Source organism: Nestor notabilis, unplaced genomic scaffold, assembly GCF_000696875.1.
Source record: "Nestor notabilis isolate BGI_N333 unplaced genomic scaffold, ASM69687v1 scaffold9169, whole genome shotgun sequence".
In the NCBI taxonomy this organism is placed as follows: Eukaryota; Metazoa; Chordata; class Aves; order Psittaciformes; family Psittacidae; genus Nestor; species Nestor notabilis.
Genome location: NW_009944069.1, coordinates 1 through 17,271, shown reverse-complemented (window position 1 = coordinate 17,271; position 17,271 = coordinate 1). Strand labels below are relative to the sequence as shown.

The following is a 17,271-nucleotide window of genomic DNA, read 5'->3' as shown; positions in this document are numbered from 1 at the left end:
ATGTATTATTGTTAAATTTTTTAATGCAGAAACACCGTTATTTCAAGTATAGGCTTACAATCCTCTTTCATTGTTCTTTATGTCAAAACAAGAGGCAAGAACACCCTGGTCAACTGCATTTTCATCAGGAGAGTCAAACTATGTTTTCAGACACTTACGTGCAGATCTCACTGACAGCAGGACCAATTATATTTGCAAATAAAGTGAGAATCTGACTCAAAAAAAACCAAAACAACCCAGAAAAAGATTAAGAACTCTTTCTATCTGAACACCCTTTTTTACACAGAAAAACCACTTGCATACATAAAGAAAATATATATTCGGAATACAAAGACCAAGTTCTCAAAATCCATGTCACTTTGATTGTTACAACTTGAAAATGCAAATTAGTCTTTTAATATGGACAAACAGTTGTGATATGAATGGAAAGAGCTCTTCCCCCTTCCACAGTTTTAACTACATATAACTCTCTGAATACAGTTTTAAGAACAGACCTCTGTTTCACCTGTCCATAGTTTAAAAAAGTTAAAAGCTTAGTTCTTTATCAATGGTTATAAAGCAATTTTCTATCCTTTCATATTTTATGTGAGTATAAAGTACCAAAAGAGTGCTCTCCTTTACTTACAAGAATGCCTTATGTATTAACTGGTGCAGCTCAAAGCAGGTTATGGGTAATGCAGAAAACAGCTACTGAAGAACATGGGTTTATGCTGAAAACAATTCTCTTAACTCCAATCTGTTTAGCATGGAATAAGGCAAGCATCAAGAGACATGTGGGCAAAAGGAAACGGTTTTGTAATTGTTAGTAGCATGTTCTTTCTTCCTTTGTACTATCAATGAAAGTTATGTTATAGCAGTTATGAAGAGCCAAACAGATTCTCTACTTCCTTTTTAATTATAGGATCTGTCTTAAGTAAATGTTATCCTCTGAAAGTGAAATTCACATTTCATGACTCAAAGTTTCAGTCTCCAGACCTACAGATGTAGTTCTGTCTAAATGCAACAGAGGACACAAATCAAAACCATCTCTTAGTTCTAGGTGTCCCCTAGATGGCACACCCAACCTGAGCCAGGTCCTAGAGGAATGATGCGCTCACCATCCTGAAATACCGAGGCTGCGTCGGGCGCCAGTTATCAACCAGGGGAAGATTAGGTTCATTCTCAGCATTCTTGGATAGGCTGCGGAGCTTCGCCATCTGCAGGAGAGCAGAAATCAAAGTGTCCTCATGCCCTTGGGATCAAATCCACAGACCAACAATTAAGCCTAGGAGACTTCAAAGTTGTGAAGATGTCCTTCACCCCATCACCACAAGAACAGTACTCATGTTCTTTTCCTAGCAGTGACATTCTTAGAAATACTCAAGACAGAAAAACGGGTCCCATCTGAACAGGATTGTGAAAAATACTGTCATTTATGTACTGTCTACAGAAATCTGTAGAGCCACAGAAACTGCAGGAAGTCCTCAGATAATGCAAATAGAACAGTCTATGTCCTAATAAACCCTTCCTAATGCTTTAGTGTCTGTTAAGAAGCCTCTGGAATTGCAAAGCATTGTGGCTGAATTATAAACTAATTCTTCACTTCGATGGTGGGTCTGCAGCAAAGGATATACTGTAGCGACACAAAAAAGTCCACTATTGATAACAGAAATGTAAATCTGGATAATGACTTGGTTTCAAATGGTTTATAAACAGGGTCTGAAGCTTGACTCTCCTTGGCCATTTTTTTAACCAAGGTATGTGTTTTTTTGGAAGACTTCTGCCTATACTCTTCAAAGCTGTATAATGCTCTTCCAGTGCTACTTTCTGATTTTCAAAGGATGCAGCACATATGCCCACTCACAGATACCCTATGTTCATTTGTTGTCACTGCCATGAACAACATTAGATGGTGTGTCAGCAGTGATTCAGACCCTTGACACTTCCCTGTCTAATGGCTTACCATTAAAAGCATGCACACATTTTCCCATGTGTGTGCTTGAAAACATAGCCCCATGCATTGCACACATCAACTTTGTTTGCCACTAGCTTCAATACACTGATGTATCTATCTTTTATGCTACAGAGTTCAAGTCCAGCGGAAGCAGAACTTTTATCTGGGCTGTAAAAGCCGGGTTCACTGTGCCTATACTAATTCTAGTTTATGGGCTGCGCCAGCTCAGGCATCTCAACATTGCTCTTCACTACACAGCTCAGAAAAGACAGCGATCTGTTTGCCTAAACAATGGTGAGGCCACATTTCTGATCAGTATAATATGCATCAACTGGATTATTAATCTGAAATGAAATTTCAGATTTTAGATAAAGAATAATTTGTATGGGAATAGTAGAAGATGAAAACAGTTGATCAATTTTGTTAATACTGATAGAGTGCTATTCAGAAGTTGCGTTTTTTCTTATTATTTGTGGAAGATCTGCCCTACTTGGTAAAAAAAAAAAAAAAAAAAAAAAAGGCATATATTCAGACTATAGCTACATAAAGGTGAAAAAATTAGTCTGCAACTGGATAGTTACTCCACAGGTAAATCCCTTTCCTTTCATTAAGAGTAATCTGAGCAGCTAGGCCACCCACTCTGCATCTCAAAGGGATTCCTGGTGAATTGATTTTTCCTGCAGAGTACTGATTCACAGTTACTGCACTTATCCTTGTGGCTATTATATTGTTACCGTCTGCCTGCAAAAGCATCACAGCAATCCACTGTAAATGCACGTGCACTTAAAATAATTACTATTAATGAGGCTGCCTGGTAGTACACTTTCTAGGATTAGAAGTAATTGGTAACACAATCCTCTTTTATGAATACATTATTTAGACTGCAGGCACTCTCGAGTGAGGAAAGTCTTTCTATTGTATTTGTGCACAGTACTGCACATATACTGCCAACTGTGCCTGAAGAACGATTATCTCAGGATAAGAGCCAATGTCCCATCCATATGTAATAATCTTTTTTTTACCTTAAATGCTCCATTTTTTCTACAGTAGGGCCAGTTAGAAAACAGTCTGTATGTTTCCCAAAACTTTAGATAAGCAGAAGAAAGGTCATGACCCAAATACAGCAGTGATCAAAAAGTCTTTTCATGAAGCTGGATCAATAGTGTGATTAGTTACTCTTTAAAAAAAAACACATTTTAAATCAGAGACACTCAGTAATGACTTGACTTTTGCCAGCAAAATCTGTAGCTGATCTTCTGTAATATAAACCTCTAAGCAGACTTATGTTGTGGAAACCAGTCAGATCATATTTGTATTTTTTGGACAAGTACCAGCTTCAAAATAGCCCACATACTTTAATTTTCAGGGCACAGAAACAGGAGGCAGATCAATTCAATAAGCTGTGAAAATTAAGCTGTAAGTTATATGAATACATTACAGTATTTCCCCTCTTGCCAACTGAGGTTTCTATCACACCTGAGTTCTCTTCTTTAACAGGTAAAGAGCTACATAAATACAAAGTACCAGAAAATAGGGGGTGTGTGTGTGAACACACATTGTTCAATACAATTAAATAGCTTATCACCTTTAGAACCTAAAATGAAAAATTGTGTCTACATATAATATCTACATAATATGTCAGTTACTTGATTAATGTTCGTGTTTTCACTATCCTAGGGTCTTGAAATTTGTGATATCATATCATTATAGTCTGCTGAGCAGAGGAATAACCTCAGGTAAGAAAACTAACTTGTGTGGCATGAGTAGAATCATTGGCTGAAGTGTAATGTTGCATTTGGGGCAACAAAGAATGAGGACTAGACCTTCAAATTTCTATAAATGTGTTTTGAGGGGGAATGGGGACTAACAAGAAATACTTCTTTATCATAAGTGACCAGAGAAAGCTTTCAAATTAACAAGAATTTATGGTTATCTGATGCTGCTCCTGTTTGTGAAAATTTAGCTGGTATACCTTCCAGAAACATGGGTAGCGAGCACCTGATACAGCTCTTCCATAATTTTCTTGGCTACATGATGCCATCTGGAATATGTGGCAGAGAGAATCACCCACTCCATTAAATTTGTATTCTGATAGAAGACATTTTTGAAAGAAGCAAGCTGTAAGAGACACATTTGCAAAGTAGAATGTTCAGACTTGGAGATGCTCTGCTGCATCAGGTGAGAACACCGGATGCCTGCTTCATTCAGTGTACGCAGCTGTCCCACTGCATTTCATTGCAGATGGTCGCTTTTTCACAGCAGCTTTATTTCATAGTTTGCCTAGCGACTACCCTCAAACATTGACCATGGTAAGCAATGAACACTTTACATGAGGATGCTTGAAACAATATAAATGGTTGAAAAATATCCTGCATTATCAAAGACGCATAAGCTTTAGCTAAAATGCGTCAGTGTTCTGATTCAAATGGTTGCAGGAGAATGCAAGTTAACGGTTTGAGCCTTAGTACATTGGCTTTTAGTGTAATGCAGTGTTTTGAGCTCTGTGTAAAATACAAGGTATGAGCCACAACTAGCTCATCCAGCTTGTTTCCTACTTGCAAAAGTTAGTATTGTGGGAACACAGGGACTGGGAAACAAAGAGGGAACTACTCTTTTCTTTAGTTTATGTTGCAAAAGGTCTCTTGGCCACAGGAGCAAGACCTCTCATGTAGTAATTACTGCTTGCTGTCAGTCATACTCCAGACTGCTATAAACTCTTACCATCTACACTGTGTTACGATTTTACTGATTTTTAAAGCTCTTTGATGTGTGTGAATGTGAACCACCATAATGCCTGATATGGGCTAGGAAATAATGAGATATTCCAAGTAAAGAAGGTCACCATCTCTGCTCAACTAATTAATGTAGGAGTCACAGAAACACACAAAGAGGTATGTCTAATAGGTTGATAGCACACACTAGGTTGTAGCCTGCAGTCCTTTGAAGATTTTTAGAGGTTCCCTATGGAGTCCCAAGGTAGTTTCTAAAGCATTCAGTTCTGCCTCTTTAATCATAAAATTTCTCACAGAAGTCAGTGGGTATTTTCCTTGTCAAAAGACTAAGATCAGGGTATGGCATGTAACTAAAAAGAAGTGAGTAAAATATTATCTACTTGAAATTTACCTGGTCTGAGCTGACTATAATAGGGTCTCTAAGAATAATCCAGGTGATACACTCTTCGCAAGGTGGAGTAGTGAAAGACCCATGGTATGTCCAGTAGTCATGAGATTTAGGGAAAAGAATTGACGGATCGAAATTTGGAAAAGGAGCTTCTTTCCCCTTTAAAAAACAAAAAACCAAACAAACATGACAAAACCAAACAGAAAAGTCTTCAACAGTTCTAGTCAAGATTAGTAAAGATGCAGCTCTGGTATTTTACAAAACAGGGAGTGACTCAGATACTTCAAAGGTATGAACTAAGGAAACTAAGCACACATCTACACAAGACATGGTGATGCAGTGTAAAGATAAGTGGACTGAATGACCCTCACAGATGGGCCCAGAGAAGCATGGAACAGCATACAACTTCATAATGGTACTTCTTGTACCTGAGCTAACTCATGTGAAGCAGCGTCCAGTACAGATGTGCTTCGGTCATTTCTGTGCAGAAATACTCTTCCTTCGGGCCTCCTTTCTTATGGAAATTCTGCCTATCTATTGAGCATTGGGTTATGTCACCACATAATGAAGTAAGACAGGTAGACCAGATTTATAATATTTATGCTGATAACAAACAAAGCAGCCTATGAAATGTGAGATTCTTATCACACAATGTTATCTGAAACACAGATGTCCAGTCAGCAGCATTTCCAAAGGTCCATTAGGCAGCCTATTTCCAAAGGTGCCTTTCTTTTGTCACTGACCACTGAGGGAGTAAGACTCCACGCCTACTTTTCAGGTGTAAAATTTGGTGAGATGACTCTCATTTTCACAAAATCATGAGGCACACTAAAGACAAAGAAGGCTTATATGTAAATGGAAGAAAGGACATTTCTTGTTAAGGAAGAGCTACCCATGGTTTTATCCACAAGTATATTATGGCAATGTTGCAGGGCAGAATTTGAAAACTAGAAAGTTACGACTCTTGATTTTTTTTGTCCTGAGGATTTGCAGCTATAGTAAGAAGCCCAATATGGTTACCTTCGTTTTGATAGCATTTATTTCTTCAAGAATTCTCTTCATTTCTGGTTTTGGAGTTTCCCCTACCTGTGAAGAAAAAACATGAGCTAACCAGAGTTCTGCTCAATCACTTTTCTTCTTACTCCTACTGTTTTATATTCATCTAAACATGAATCAACTACAAAATTAAAATGCATCAACCACACCTATCACCCCTGACAGCCTAATAAGCTATGTCTTCTGCCTGTACCCTTTGTCTATACCCCAACAGATATTATGATCCAAATGAAGAAATTATATCACTACAGAAACTCAGCATCTTGGGTAATTTCACAATACAGCAATTCCTGTTGACATTAAATTTTAGCCTAACGAAGATAACTAACTCTTCAGACCCAAGTACAGAAATTGGAATAAGTTTTAGTTTGGTTTAAAAAACAGATTTCACAGTCAGATCTGCTGCTTGCAATTGCTGATCTCAACACAGACATCCATCTTTCTATCTCTAGTGAATATCAAGAACAAGAGAGAGCAAAGGCCAATGTTTCAGGTTAAGACTGCATGTCCCCAAAGACTTTAAAAAAGAATGAGATACAGGTATTGTCTCCGAGTTAATTTTCCCTGTGAGAAACTGCCTGAAAACCCTAGCAGCAGTATCTGTCCTTGAAATCAGACCATGATTAGCATAGAGACAGCTGACTGCCACTGGTCAGAGCGCCACTACTGACATTGTGTCCCCAAAGCAGGGGCAAATACATCTGGGTTTACAGCTTCCACCACTCACATAGTGACACAATAACTGCTGGGACAAGTGTGTGTAGTACTGAATACCCTTTGAAATAACATGACTCATGCTCTATAACTTGAAAAGCATGCATTACTGAAAGTCAAGTCCTTCAGTGTGGTTCGATCTCTAGAAAACATTCAGAGGGTTTTGCTTTTTTAAGCCCGTAAGAATAGAAAACTCTATAATAGCAGTACAAAGAAGTGTTGCATGCTTCTACTTACTTGCAAAAATATAGCCAAAGCAGCTATTCCATCAGTTCTTCTCACAGCATCAAGGTAATTACTGTATTTAGGATTCCAGTGTAACAAATGTAGCTGGAAGCAAAGAAAAGAGTGAAAAAAAAAATCCATTATTGAATAGCAAGCCATCAGAGCCTGAATTCAGAGTTCATCACATATGTTAGAACACCTGTGGCCACAAAGAATGAGGATTAGGTCTTCAAAAAACAAAAAAAAAAAAAGAAAGAAAGAAAAAAGAGACAGCAATCCATATATGAGTTATATATTTAAACTTAGACTACGATTTGCTTTAAAATAAACTATAAACATCTTAATACATCAATTGCAAAAGAGAACAGAAATCTCATCTTAAAGATGAAGAACACAGAAAAGATACTTAAGCAGGCAGAAAATGCAGTTCAGAAGTCATCTACTGGTATGTGATTAATTTCCATTTGGCTTTCAAATGACAGTAATTCTAGCAAAGAATCCATATGAATGTAAGATCTGTATATTATTAGTCTACAGTTCTCATCCTCCCTTACTATCTTCAAGTGGCAGAAAATTAAAGCAACACATTCTTCCTCCTTTCTGTTGGTATTTTCTGCTATACTACTATACTTTCAGAATACTGTTTAGTAATTTGCATAGCTTCTCAGTAATACAGTCTTGCTGTCCTAAGTTTTGATTCATGTTGGTTTGAGAACATGGAAACTTCCGTTTCACATTAGTATTTTTCTTTTTGTACACTGTGAGAATTACTTCAACCTGACTCACATTTATAAGACTTGATGGGAGTAAGAATAGACAGAAATACAGAAACAAACAGAAAGAACTCCTTGAAAAGCACACAAATAACAAATTTCATCCCACCTGAACACTAATGACAAATGTTATTCTACACCCTATTTTAAAGGAAAAAAGTGGTGAGTCTTACCTCTCCTGCATATCTCACTCCATTCACAACATGCTCAGAGCCATGGTCATCAGATGAACCCCAGTGAAAATGAAGTTGACGCAGCCTGTATACTCCTGGAAGTGGCCCACCTCTCAGCACTGCAATTGATAATCTGCAACAGCATTAGACTCAAGTATCTTTCAATTCTTTTAAAAGAAATATGTATGTATTAAAAATATTTATCTTACAGATTCTATATATTCCGAGAGTACTAAGTAACTCTGCACTGATTTTAGCAGCACTTCAGGCAACCGTTTTCAGTTATATGCACCTACAGGCAGATGAAAATTACTTGTGCCTATGCTTCCATTATAGTCAATAGAGATCACTGTTTGAATTCAGCTGTAAAAATGTGCATCTGGTTCCTTCTGGGATATCCTAAAAACACCTGGACAGGACTGGAAGATGTTGTTTAAAATTTGTAGAACTGTACTTTTCTAAAGCAGTATCTGGAGGCAAGGTGAGTACATTAGGTTATCAAAAATGGCATTAGATACCTATGTTTGGGTAACTGAAGTACGGCCCTAATCAGAATGGTCAAACTTCTACAGTAATTCTGCTTGCCTTAAGGTAGATACTCAACAGATGGTGACCTGAATTGCTCTCTGAACTCCATTGATTAAGTGTGGCTGTATCTCTGCTGACTAGAATGTTTACAGACATAACCCACCTACTTTTAAAAGCCCACATAAACCACCTAAATTTAGATGTCTTAATCTCCCCCTGAAATCCATGTAATATCTACCTATATCAAAGCAAACAAAAATAGCCATGATTAGGATCAGCTACAGAAGTGCTAGATGATAAACAAATTCCCACAAACACTACAAGTTGTGTCTCTTATTGCAGGCTGATTTATTTGTTTAAAAAGCTATGACATTACTGATGCTGGTTCTGTTATAATAGCTGCTCCCTTCAGCTGTGCAAGAAGAAAAAGAAAACAGCAAATGAGCCAGAAAAGCAACCTCTGAGAATGCAAGTTATTTTCCTAAGGAGAAGTTCAGCCTGTGATGAACAATACCCTGTATTCTAAATAAACTGTTGCATTTTTTGCACATTTTTACATTATATCCTAAACGAAGGTGATGTATTTGAAAGGATCTCACAATAAAAGGGAAGAACTTTTTCACATTCACTAAATTAATATTCTATCCTCACTTTATCTGGGGATAGAAGTTATAGCATCCCTATAAGCCACTCTGCAGTTCTCAAGAACAGGTCTTTATATGCTAGAGGAAAATATCCTTAAATCTGAAAAGGAATGAAATACATTATCATCTCCAGAAATAAAGTACGAAGAGTATTCTCCAATGAACATTAAGAGCAAGCTGCTACTCTCAACAAATTCCCTTTACTTGTTCCCACAGACATTCAGTACTGTGGCCAATGCAAACACGGTAACAACAGCAGCTGACAAGGCCATCAATTCTCCATTAAAATAGATCCATGAGACCAAATAACCCAGTTTAAGGTAAAAATGTGTCAGTATTTCCACTGATGGGCCATCATCAGACACTTTTTGATTGGGCGTTAGGTGAAGCTCTGCATCACCTTGTGTCAACACATTCACTCATCTATAAATAGACAGCAGCTTTTACTTAGCGCACAGAATGAAGAAGCAAAGACTAAGATGCCTATAAACTACCATCTCCTGAGGGACAAAAAGGCATTTTCTTTCTTTTAATTGCAAATGAGTAGTATAAATCATAGAAATACATGTTTATAATTACAATGTAATTAGATTTCCCTATGTTTTAAAAAAGGTAAACAAAACAGTTGCAAGCATAAAGTTCCCCAATACCTAAAACATTAAAAATCCAGAAGTATGTCTACATAGCTCAAAGATAGTAAAAGGAAACCTTTATTTTTTAAAAAACATCTGACTTGGAACCTAAATTCTAAAGGTATCTTTATCTTCTTGGGGTTTTGTATTCAGAAAATATTAACATGCATACACACCCATATAACAGTTAAAAAAAAAGGCAGGTAAAAGTTTATAAAAGAAACTACAGTATCTTTAAATTGTTTTTCAGTGGTGTTAAAATATAGCTCTATTCTTATATATTTTTACATGTTTATATGTATCAGGGAATTACTCTAACAATTATTTCATAGGAAATTACTCAAATATCTAAGACTCCCAATTTTAAGGCTGTGAGAGCTGTTTTCCTAGCACAAAACACTCACGAAAGAATGCTTTTCTAGCAGTCCCCATGACTTTCTCTGAGCTTCTGCCTATGACACTCCATGAAATGAAAAGCAAGAGCTGTAGAAAAAAGGAGCCTGGAGGCTCACTTCCTTCCTTGATATATGGGCAGCTTTTCTCTTAGTCCTCTGAAATACTGCATAATCCTTTCCACATGACTATCTGAATGGCTGGTCTTACTTCTGAATATTGGAAACATGACACTTCTGTTCCAATTTGTGCTCTACAGAAAATAACAGGATGGCCACAGCAGACTTACCAAAATATAACTCCTTCAAACTTGCTGTCACTGAAATAAGGGAGAAATGTTTTCTCTCCTTTTTGGTGTCTTATCATTGCAACCTATCAAGCTATCGCTCAGTGACTGCATCTTTTTATATAGGTTTGCTCATCACCCTCCACCAGTCTGAATCATTGCTCAAATTCCATGTTCTCCCCATCCACATGGAAGAATGGTCTATCACAGAACAATCCTATATCGACACACACAGAGACATCAGTTCCAGTAATAAAATTAACCTTTTATTTGATCCATCATAAACAGACCAGCATGAGAAAGAACTGGCTAATAAAAGAATTTTTTTTTATCATTCTCAATGGAATCACTCCACTTATTAGCCAGTCTGTCTCATGCTGCCCTGTTTACGATGCATTGAGGCAGATGTTTGCCCCAGAGAGGGCAAGTATTGCACAGAAGGATGCAATTACAATGCAAGAAAAAACCTCTGTATTTCACTTTGTGTTCACACAGTAAATGAAAACGTGATGCAGTTTGAGTGGAGATGGCTGCTCCACTCACTTCACCTTAGTTAGCAGGGTGTCCGTAACAACAGAAATGTGACAAGAAGGTTTCGAAATACGTGCATCCACTTGCTAAGCATCTTAGGGAGGGGTCTGGCTGTTAATCTCCACTAACGCCAGTTGTCTTTATCCTTACTAAGGTAAAATTGACAAAGTTGTGGCTACACAAATGCCTTCCCTGTTTGCTGTGAAAACATACCGTGGAAGTCAGGTGGAAAAACGTAAGGAGCACCAGACTTATGAGGTAAGTTGCACTTATAAGCATGAGAAGAAATAACTGTTCATACAAGATTTATGATCCTCACATCCTGCCAAATCTATAAAATGAACTGGTAAACCATAGTGAAATTAAATTAGTAAGGTATTACTGCATGACAGTTGAAAAAGACACATTATCTTCGTTAGGCTGCTTTATAACAGAATCTAACAGTACACTACAGAACTTACATCTTTTTTATGTCAGTGCCACGTTTTAGATGTTATAAAAATCTTCTGCTCAAAAGAGGATCTCTCTACTGAAGCAGTCTGGCTAACTGCAGGGATAAAATCTGTTTCCTAAAAGCTTTTGGAACTGAGATTTCAGTTCTCACTGAAATTTTCTTCAGCAAGCACTGAGCAGATATGCAGAGGAATTACTTTTGTTTGTATCTGAAGGGACAGACTGGGAAAGAGAAGTGTCTGTCAGAGGTCTGTCAGCATGTAATCCACCCTCACCTGCACTGTAACACACTTTCCTGTGTGTTCTGTGCCTCTTGATCACAGCCTGTTCAGCAGTCAGCTCCCAAGTCATAGAATTACAGAACAGTTTGGGTTGGACCTTCAAAGCTCATCTAGTCCAACCCAACTGCAATGCGCAGGGACATCACCAAGTAGATCAGATTGCCCAGAACCACATCCAGCCTGGCCTCAAATGTCTCCAGGAATGGTGCATCCACAACCTTTCTGGACAACATGTGTCAGTGTTTTACCACTCTCATTCTAAAAAGCTTTTCCTCACATCCAGCCTCAATCTCCCTTCTTTTAGTGTAAAACCATTACCCCTCATCCTATCACAACAGGCCCTGCTAAAAAGTCTCTCCCCATCTTTCTTGCAGGCTCCCTTTAGGTACTGGAAGGCTGCTCTAAGGTCTCCCCGGAGTCTTCTCTTCTCCTGGGTGAACAACCCCAACTCTCTCAGCCTTTCCGGATTGGAGAAATGTTCTACCCACTTTGTGACCTGTGGCAGGGCTGAAATCGCCATCTCCAGAGGTAGAAAACTGACAGTGCACTGAGTAACTAACTGCATAGCTTGAACCCTTGACTGTTCGAGCATTTTTATCTCTAACAATGGAAATTCAAAGTTAACAGAAATGTACCTCCTAAATTCTCTGTACCCATGCTCTTCAGTACTCATATTAACTCTCAGTACCTTCACGAGACAGTACATATAATAAACGTTTTAAACACTGAAGAATTTAACTTTGCTGCCTCTTGCAGTATGCAGCATAGCCATCGTACTGCAGCTACACAAGCACTGGTATTTAGCTGTGCTATTCTCATAATGGATATTGGCTTCTTCCAGGGTAAATTCAGTACACAAAAAGTTAAGTAACATTTTGTAGGAATCAACCAAAAGCTGTGTGTCTATAGACAGACTTCTAGTTTTAATTAAAGTTTATGGGTTTTGTCCTCATTGTTTTAGAACCAGCCAACAAATAAATGTTTATTCATCACAAGCTGCTAATCAAAATCTTATCTGCAAAGATAAATGACATTTCCCACAAAGTGATACTCTAGGAAATGCTGTCCACCAGCATGAGTCATGCTAACAGGGATGGATAAGCAACAGTAACTGTCACTTTAAATTTTTTTTGCATCCTCCACTTCCAAAGGCACACATTCGTTTGATAAGAAAATAAAAGATTATGCAGACAGCATCAAAGTAACCTTGTAAGAAAGTGTGCCTGCCCTGAGGTACTCCAAGCCCTGAAATGTCATCCATCAGAAAGTCAGTAAAAGTAGGAATCTGGCTGATGAACTTCCACAGAAAGTGCCAAGGAGACAACAAAAACAACAAAGAAGATGAAAGAAGACATCCATTTGACATAGCCTTAGAGTATCTCTCCTTAGTTGCTGTGTCTGGGTACCAGTACAAGATTTACATATCTTTACTGCTTATTAAATGCTTGAACATCTTGATCTAGTCATCTAACCAAAGTATAATAAAGAAAGCCAATGAGTCATTAATTGTAAGAAAGTTGCAAGCTATATATCTCACACAGCATCATGACAATGGTCCCACCCGTTAGGTGCTCTCAGGACAATTCTACATACTCAAATACATGAGTATTTTTTGAATTTTAAAAGCAAATGGACTCTGTTAGCAGAAGTAAGATTGCAGCCCTAATTCAAAACAAAACCAGAGTCACTGCTGGATCTAAAAGTGTATCTGAGTTGCCATTCAGGCTGAAAACCATAGCAGTGGTAGGCTGACGAAGTAACTAAATTCTAGTATGGTTTTTATTTGGCACAGCCACCTAAGAGGTTTTGATTTCAGCTCCCCGTTCTTTCCTGGACTTTGAGACTCCAGCCTCCACCCGAAATGATCTTACAGTGCTTACAGTTCTTCCACATAGGTATGGTCAAGCAGGGAACTGAGTCCACAACAATCTATTATCTTGTATGGACAGGCAGCAGAGGCAGGACACAGCTCCTAAAGCAAGTATCTGTCACTAAAGCCTTCAATTGCATAGCAGATTCTTAAAGTCAACCAGACTTTATAAATAGCTGTAGAAAAAATCTCCAATTCCTTCCACTAGACTAACTCCTAAGATAATAATAGTAAGACCTTTTTCAACATAATGTGAATCACATTGAATGGCACTCTACCCGGAAAGTTCTCTCTAATCATTTGAGAAACTGTCCCAATGGTGAATGTTCAAAGTATTCCTGGCAGAGAAGACACAACAGAAGTAAAACTTGGAGACATCCAAAGTAATTTGTTTTATCACTCACCTTTGCAATATATTCAGCAATATATTTCATCTACCACTAATGAAAATTTAGACAGAACTACAGATATGGATATCACCACTCTAACTGAAAAAGTAAGGAAAACAAAGGATGCCCTTAGTTTTCTGGTTAACTCAGAAATAATTCAGATAGAGGAACATAGAGATAGAGATAGAGATGATAGAGATAGAGATAGAGATAGAGACAGAGACAGAGATAGAGATAGAGATAGAGGGAGAGGGAGAGAGACAGACAGACAGACAGACCAAATGTCTTTGTTCCAAACAAATAAAAGCTCCATTCCTATATGATTGCTAGTACGTGTGTATGTATTACACAGCTGGTTGTTCCTCTACACAAAAAAATAAATCTCTGTACATATCTTAAAAACCCTAAAAAATGCTTAAGTCAGTAGGAGTATGTACAGTGGAATTAGCCCTGCAATTAGCATTATGTTAGAGAAGGAACACCTCCCACAGACTCTGCAGGCAATGGTATAACAAAGGAGACATAACAATAAACACTAAATGTTTCTCGCCTTCAAAGAGCTGGGAAATACACCTTTTTTCCAGTGAGTCATTTTTTATTTCTGAGAACACAACAGTTACTGAGAAGTTAATCTGAAAAAAATCAGAACATTCCAAAACCTTCCGTTCTTTGTGGCCAGTGTTAGATCCATGCTGTAGATAGTAGTGCCTGGATACTCCCTCCTATGCAAAATCTGAGTAATTCTAACAAGAATTTGACATTCATGCAGAAGATGCAACCACTGATGTATTTGATGCTGTCCCAAAAGAATACAAGAGATGGTAAAAAATGGTAAGTAGTGGTCATGGAGGTCTTCCATGTAGCCATAGCTATACCTCCTTACTGGTGTATCATGTTATCTGACATTAGTATTTTTATTCAAACAACATTAAAGATTCCCACTTTGCTCAAAAAGTAATCAAAGTCTTCACTGCATAGTCATTTTTGAGTTTTGTTACTGTATTAACAGTCCAGCTTACAAACATATTGATCTTCTATTTTCAAGAAACCCAAGTCATTAATTAAAAACCCATTAAAATAAATCCATGCATATACATATTTAAGACCAAACTATGAGTAAAATTCCTCCTAGTGATTATAGCTGTCAATCCTAGTTATACTGTAATAGAAATTGGAACTTTTAATGTAAAGAAATAAATCTGCACACTATGTAAGACAGACTTTAACTATTTTACTGAAATTGACATTTCATTTTCTTTACCATCCCAGGTACTATAAATAACAACACAACTTTGTTGACCTTGATACAAGAATAAAGAGTGAGGTATGCATTTGATTTTTCCTATTTATCACAGTACTAATGCCATTTCATGCTTCTTTCAGTAATGCTTTTTCCTTTGAAATATAGCCAACAGTATTAACATGAAATGTCGGTGATTCTGCCAACATAAACTATATCTAGCACCTGTTAAACAGAACAGACATATCTCTTCAAAATATATACCCCACTAACCCTTAAAAGCTATGCATTATATATGCACCGCATTGATTGTTGTCACATCTACGAGTAGATAGAAGATTTTGGACGTTAAATCTGAAACACTGAATATTTTCACCCCTATTCATTAGGAAAATTCATTAAGAAAAACTCTCATGAATGCCAAAGGGAGTTTTAACTCATTAAATACCGTGACTATGTGGCAACATATGGTTCATTACTTCATCTATCAGAAATTACAAGGGTGCAGTTTTCAAATACTGTAATTTCAGCCAGATGCACAGTTAAAGGTGTTCTGCTGGGCTTAAATGGAATTTGGTCCATAGACAGTACCTGGACTCCTTGGTCCTGGGAAGCAACACAATTGCAATGACTTTTGGAAGTTCAGAAATGTACCTTACACCTTAATTCACCCTGCACCAAGCTTCTTTGCAGCTCTCTCCAATCTCTAGAATTTTACCTATGTCCTTTAAAAGTGGTCCCAGGCTTTCCCCACCAGTTTTTCAGGGCACTGGAGTCACAGAAGCCTGCACTTCACATATGGGTAATACAGAGAGACCTTCTGAAAGCCATAAACATTCAGAGCACACTCTGTTCTCCAACCAGCTTCAGAAATAGCCACTGATATATAATGAAAGTTTGAGATGAAAACAAAACTAACCTGATCTATCGAATGAATCATCAAATACAACTCTGCAGGTTTTCCCATTGTTGAGGATGGTCTTCGCTGCACCAGGATCATAACTAGCAAACCATGGTAGCAGGGAGGGATCGTAATGCACTTCTTTGTTATTGATTTCAATAGGTGACTGATGGCGTCCTTTGGCAATTGGGTAATTTTTGTGCCACTGATCTGGTCCTAAAAAGAGAAAGACCAGAGAAACATCAAAACAACCTTTTCCAGCTAGGTATGAATTACACTTATGTTACAATTAAATGTAAACTTGATTTTGCTTAGGTACAGAACATCAACTAAATGTATTAATAAGTAGGTTACTAATAGTCTGGTTGTTAGTCATGCCCTGTCAAGAGTTTCACTGTGTAATTAGGGTAGCAATTAGATTATTCTAGCTGAAATACTGGATACTGCAAGTCATTCAACTAAACCTAAACTTTCATAGCATCCATAAGACTGTACTTATCAGGAAACTGACAATACCCCAAGGAAGGAAACTGCAGAGGCATACTCAAAGTCCAGCAGTACCCAGCAATGTTACGGGCTATACCCAAATGATTGCCCAGAGAAGTTATGGATGCACCGTCCATGTAAGTTTTTCCCCAGGCTGGATGGGGCTTTGAGCAACCTGATCTAGTTGATGATGTCCCTGCTTTATGATGCTATGATTCAAATGTGGCACCATGCAACCATCTGGAGAGAGAAAAGGACACTGATACCCGAAGAAGACAAGAACTTGCAGTGTGGTTTTAATTATTATTATGGTTGTATTAAGAACTTCATGTGGAAGAAGCCTGACTGAGGCAGGGCTGTTCTTCCTACAGCAAAAGGGAGCACAGGAACAGACAACTCGGGTTTACAGCCGCTGCATGGCTGCTGCGGTGCGGACCAGCACTGCTCCTCCTTCAGCAAGGCTAGCCTAAAGCTGGATTTCAAAGCTATGTCAAATGTTAAACTACATTAACAGTACGAAAACTGACTTTATTTAACTTAGAGACTTCTCCTTCCACCAGCTTCGCCTCTTCCACACCTGCGAGCGACGACCCAGGCCCGCCTGGTGCCCGCAGTCCACCCGTCGGCCGGGGCTGTGCTCGCC

General features: G+C 38.0%; 1 protein-coding gene across 1 annotated transcript; it reads right to left on the bottom strand.

Moving 5' to 3' along the window:
* Window positions 1-1,076: 1,076 nt before the first annotated feature.
* Window positions 1,077-16,358, bottom strand: LOC104399223 (carbonic anhydrase 3-like; the record flags this gene model as incomplete). The annotated part of the gene is made up of 6 exons (XM_010022241.1): window positions 1,077-1,196; window positions 5,057-5,212; window positions 6,074-6,139; window positions 7,061-7,153; window positions 7,995-8,113; window positions 16,161-16,358. Coding segments are annotated over 6 exons (752 nt in total), but the record flags the coding sequence as incomplete, so codon positions are not given.
* Window positions 16,359-17,271: the final 913 nt, after the last annotated feature.